The sequence below is a fragment of the Electrona antarctica genome (assembly GCF_951216825.1).
Source record: "Electrona antarctica genome assembly, chromosome: 2".
In the NCBI taxonomy this organism is placed as follows: Eukaryota; Metazoa; Chordata; class Actinopteri; order Myctophiformes; family Myctophidae; genus Electrona; species Electrona antarctica.
In genome coordinates this window covers 51,924,751-51,930,678 of record NC_136807.1, presented here as the reverse complement: position 1 = coordinate 51,930,678, position 5,928 = coordinate 51,924,751, and the positions used below count along the sequence as shown (strand labels likewise).

The 5,928-nt window shown below is 39.9% G+C and overlaps 1 protein-coding gene across 1 annotated transcript; it reads right to left on the bottom strand.

Moving 5' to 3' along the window:
• Positions 1-2,720: 2,720 nt before the first annotated feature.
• Positions 2,721-4,376, bottom strand: LOC306940434 (zinc finger protein RFP-like; the record flags this gene model as incomplete). The annotated part of the gene is made up of 1 exon (XM_079525508.1): positions 2,721-4,376. One exon carries the CDS (start codon positions 4,374-4,376, stop codon positions 2,721-2,723), a length of 1,656 nt encoding a protein of 551 aa, XP_079381634.1.
• Positions 4,377-5,928: the final 1,552 nt, after the last annotated feature.

The window sequence follows — 5,928 nt, the reverse complement described above, 5'->3', positions numbered from 1 at the left end:
GCACCAGATTTCATTTCCTCATTGAGCAACTGTAGCTGTTAACCCTTTACTGCCAACTGCTGGACAACAACTCAGAATGTGTACACAATCATTTGAGAACCCCAGCATCTAAAATTCCAATATCCAATATCCAATGGTGGAAAAACTACTCAAATGTTTTACTTAAAGTATCAATACTGCAATGGAGAACTCGCTCTGTTACAAGTGAGTAAGTCCAGAATTCCAAAGTTACATGAGTTAAAGTACAAAAGTATTGGCATCAACGTGTACTTAAAGTACCAAAAGTAAAAGTAGGCTACTCATTGTGAAGAATGTCCCATTATAAGATTTCAAATAGTGAAAATTGAAAATAGCCGATCTACAAGCTCACAATGCGTCACATCCCAGGGCGGCTGTGGCTCAGGAGGTAGAGCAGGTCGTCCAATGATCCCTGGGTCGGCGGTTCGAATCCCGGCTCCTCCTGTCCACATGTCGAAGTGTCCTTGGGCAAGACACTGAACCCTACATTGCCTCCAATGAGTCGGTTGGTGTGAGCTCGCCACCATTGGTGTGTGAATGTGGGAAGTGAGGACGCTGGCGTCGACTGTTCGCCACTTCACCTCCCAATGTATGAATGAATGAACCATTGTAAAGCGCTTTGAGCACTTGGAAAAGTGCTATAAAAATGCAATTCATTATCCCAACGCATTGTGAGCTTGTAGAAAGAAAATAGTAACTAAAGTTTTCAAATGAATGTAGTGGAGTAAAAGTACAATATTTGGATCCGAGATGTCGTGGAGTAGAAGTTAAAGTATTGGAAATACTCAAGTACAGACTCAACTCAGTTCCAGTTTGCTAAGTGTAAAAGCCTGGCCCTGACCTCCTAGCTGGGAACATTATATTTGCTTTATAGAAATATTAAATAAATCTATCTGCCGCTAGACATATTTAGAGATTCATATCATGGGCACAGTTTAGTGACAGTACGGTAAGAGGATAGGTGGGTAGACTGGGCACCAAGGAAGAGTGGGCACCTCTCTGTTAAATTGGCTATTTTTCGAAAAGTATACTTTGCATGATTAGAAGAACATGCTTTAACATTAGACAATTAAGGTCTAATATTTCTACAGCTGCTACAAAACCTGTATATCCAGTCATGTTGGGGCTTAAACAAGAAGTTCAAGGATAAAATTAAGTCTGATAATGATGTACGGTGCAGTGTACAGTATGGGAAAATGGTGATGGGGGTTTACCTTTTTTTACAGGGGCCAGTTTCAAAATGCAGCAACCTGCGTAGGTGCTCTTTGAAAGCGGTCTTGAAGGAGTCTAGGGATTCACATCTCTTAACGGCTGTTGGTAGGGTGTTCCACATTTTAGTTTAGATGGTTTAATGACCCAAGTGTTACAAGGAAAGACATTTCAAGTTCTAGGAATACACTGTCAGTCTGTGAGACACGAGGTCTCTGAACAACAATATAATACATAAAGAACAGTCTAGACACTGGATAATCTCCCCATGAACATTTATTGTAAATCCACCAAATAACAATATTGTATTTTCCAATTTTTCCATTGTTTCAAACATCAAAATCTTCCTCACTAGCAAATCCCAGACATGCAAAACATGCTGTCACAATTCCACATGAGATGAACACCAACATATACTATATGAAGGGCATCAATGTGACATGTTGTACGGCAGAAGTTAACTTATACCCTCTATACTTAAAACAGACCTGTACTTGGTACTCTCTTTTTCACCCCTTCTACACAAAATCTCTTCGACAAAAGTAGCAGATCTACAAGATCACAACGCGTAGCATTGCTAGGCCTGTCAGAATTATTACATGATGGCCTAATCACAATTATTTTTGCATAATCATCAATGGTTTCCATGTTGAAAAATGTCCATACATTTTCAAACATTTAAAAAAAATAGCAGATCTACAAACACATGTGACGTGTTGTAAGCTTGTGTAGATGAACTATTTCTGCTATTTTGTAAATTTTTTGGAAAGAACAAAATATTAAATGTGTCAGTGATTTCTTTGTATATTTAAGTTATATTTAAGTTATTCATCATATCTGTCCTGTGCAATTACGAAGTCTAAAAGGAAAACAGAAATACAAGTTGTAATGCCACAAACACAATTAAATCATTAATCACAATTATTTGTGTATCAATTCATCGTCAACTTAAGTATCGTGACAGCGCTACGCATTGTAATGCTTTGCGAGCTTGTAGATCTGCTATCTTCGGTGAACGTTCCCCCAGAATAAGGATGCTAGGGTTCAAGTGGTTATAATGTCTGCATTGAGAGAACAATTCACAGAGTTTACAGTCATATGATCATTATGTACAATAACTGATTCATTTTGTCCGTCTGCTATGATTGATAACATTGATTCGTAGATATTAAATGCTGTACATAAGATAAAAGATAACATAATATAATCATTGAAAAATCACTGCATTTCTATTTGCACTATTAAATGTTCTAGTATATTAGTACAAGACTGACATTAACATTATGTTTTATTCCTGGTAGATATCAATCTTGTCAATGTTGAGTGCCATAAAATATTAATATCATCTAGTCCCAATTCCAAACAGACAGGAATATAGTTTAAGCTAAAAAAAGACTATATGGCTACAACTCAGACATGGAAAATGAAGTGTTTGTTCTATACACACATTGAGAGAACAAATTGAGAAAAACATCCTTTTGGTGCGGATTAGTCTAATCTGTGTTATTGACAGGAGATATGATCAGAGGAGCAGAGTTTTTACCATAGATAATAAGACCAGGACCGAATAATGGATAGAGTTTCTCAGTGAAGGTGCAGCCTGTGAAAGAGTAGAGATGAACTCTGGTCTCCACATCATAGAAGGAGACCAGACCCTCCTCATAATCCACAAACACTCCCACTTTCTGGAGCTCCTCTCTTATAGGGAGGAGAACATCAGGGTCAGCTTTAGCCATGTACTTATTTCCATTACTCAAACCTATAGTCCACACACCATTGTTGGGACTCGGTGTGAAGCCTCTCTTCCTGTTGATGGACTCTCTGGCCACTCCTAAACTCCAGACAGTCTTCCCTTTAACCTGAACCTCATAGTAAAACCTTCCTGAGGAGAAGCTCTGTTTTCCCAAGACATTGACATAACCAGAGAATCTCTCTAGGTTGTTTGGGAGATTCTTCTTTACGTTTCCATCCCTCACTTGTTTTCCATCCTCAGACAGGATGAGGAGGGGATTTGCTGTATCAGCATCCAGAGTTACATCCACCTCATATAGCTGGATTCTCCTCAGCTCAGCATCATGCAGGTTCTTCTCCATGAGTGTCTTCTCCAACTGACATACAGCTGTCTTCACAGTCCCCACAGCTGTCATCACAGTCCCTGCATATGAAGACTGATGGACATTGACCTTTGTCCAGTCCTTAGTGGGTGGAGGGGAGTTGATGGATGTGAAGTTCTGGAGGAGGTGGACGTGGTCTTCAGTGTGTGAGAGCTGCTTAAGCTCAGAACTTCTCTTCTCTAACTCTGTGATTTCCTGTTGCAGATCTTTGATGAAGCCTTCAGCCTGTTTCTCTGTTGTTTTCTGCTTCTCTTCGATCACATCAATGAGCTCAGCCTGTCTTCTCTCAATACAGCTGATCAGAGAAGTGAAGACCTGCACACTGTGTGCTGTCTCTCTGTCTGCATCTTTCATACTGAGCTCTACTGAGCGTCTGACCTCCTGAATCTTCACTTGTCTCTCCTGGATCATCTGCTGAACTTCAGCCTCTGTCTTTCGCAGATCAGCCTTCTTTCCTCCACATGCCTCTTTCAGAGATACAATCTGATGTAACTTGTGGTCTGACTCAGTGCAGAACTGACAGATGCACATGTGGTCAGTCTTACAGAACAGCTCCAGAGGTCTGTCATGTTTCTTACACAGAATGTCTTCCAGGTTCTTCACAGGGTCGATTAGTTTGTGTCGTTTTAACCCTGCGAGTCTCAGGTGAGGCTCCAGGTGAGCGTCACAGTAGGAGGTCAGACACACCAGGCAGGACTTCAGGGCTTTGGGTTTGGTCTCAGTACAGACGTCACAGGAGACTTCATCTGGTTCAGCAGGTTCTGGGTTTGTGCTGGAAGTTTGTCTCTGCAGCTTTGACTTCCTGAACTGATCGGCCATCTCAGAGAGGACTTTATTAACAGAGAATTTTGGTCTCTTTTTGAAGGTTTCTTTACATAGCGGACACCGACACACATTACTAGTATTCCAGTAATGTGTGATGCAGGTGTTGCAGTAGTTGTGTCCACATGGAGTAGTGATTGGATCAGTGAACACATCCAGACAGATAGAACACAGGAGCTGCTCTTCAGACAGGAGACTGCTGGCAGACGCCATTTCTACACACAGAAAATAAAAGTGAAACAATTTTAGTTTTGGATGCTACTTCTCACAGGTATCTGAGTATCTGACTAATTGCCGAAACAAAGTGAGTGACACCCACAGCCACAATACTAGAGTGGGCTAGAACAACGATCTGGTACCACACACTTAATAAAAACAAGCATGGGTAAATTCTCCTTCTACAGCACTGCCACCCAGACGTGGAATGTCCTGAGCCCTTCCCGCAAAAATGCAGATCACTGTTTTTTAAAACAGGCCTGAAAATCTTTAGACAGGTGATTATCAATAGGCCAAAGATTTTCTTTTCTTTTTGCATAGCACCTTTAATCAAACATCAAATGCAGCCCAAAGTGCTTTACATAAAATAGAGAACAAAAGAAAAATAACATTTATAATATTAAACCAGATTAAAACCAAGATTAAACAACATTATTAATGTTTAACATTATTATTAAACAAATTAAAAGGAAAGGAGGCAAGATCAACAATAAGACACAAGAAAATATTCACTACATGACTTTTAGAAGGATTACAGACTCTCACAGATCTCACACCTGTTCATTCACTTTGATATTTAACCACACAGACTACCTGTCACCTATTCAGATACAAAGTACAAACTTTACTTCATTATAAGGAACCACACAGACTACCTGTCTGTCACCATAGCTGGATGTGGCCTACAAAACACACACACACACACACACACACACACACACACACACACACACACACACACACACACACACACACACACACACACACACACACACACACACACACACACACACACACACACACACACACACACACACAGCTCAGCTCAGCTCAGCTGAAATCATAAAAACGCTAATAGACTGCTTATATTTGGGGAATATGAAATATGGGTTTATGGTCGTCATGTCACTGTGTGAGGAAAGAAACATCAGGATTAGAGTTTAATAGACAGACTGACGGAAGCAGGTTTCCTTGTTAGGATAATAAATCATTAAGTAGCCTACTTACCAATGTTTAAGTTGTACAGTTTGTGTAAAATGTCTTGTTGAAAGGTTTTGTAGAGTCTAGTGTCGCTGCCACCAAACTGTTCTCTATGTTTTAACTTTCGTTTCACTAGATTTCATTTCATTTCCTCACTGAGGAACTCGTTGGTGGGCTGTAGCTGTTAACCCTTTACTGTCTGCTGGAAGAACAACTCAGAATGTATACTCAACCATTTGAGAACCCCAGCATGTAAAAGTATCAGTACTGCAATGGAGAACTACTTTGTTACAAGTAAAAGTCAGGAATTCAAAATGTACTTGAGTAAATGTACAAAAAGTATTGGCATCAACATGTACTTAAAGTACCAAAAGTAAAAGTAGGCTAGTCATTGTGAAGAATGTCCCATTTCAAGATTTCAAATGTATAAACATCCTTTGAAAATAGCAGATCTACAAGCTCACAATGCGTCACATCCCGACGCATTGTGAGCTTGTAGATCGGCTATTTTCAAATGGCCAAAATGTTTTGTCTAGGGTTGAAGACTGAAGTGGTTACTGTATGTTTT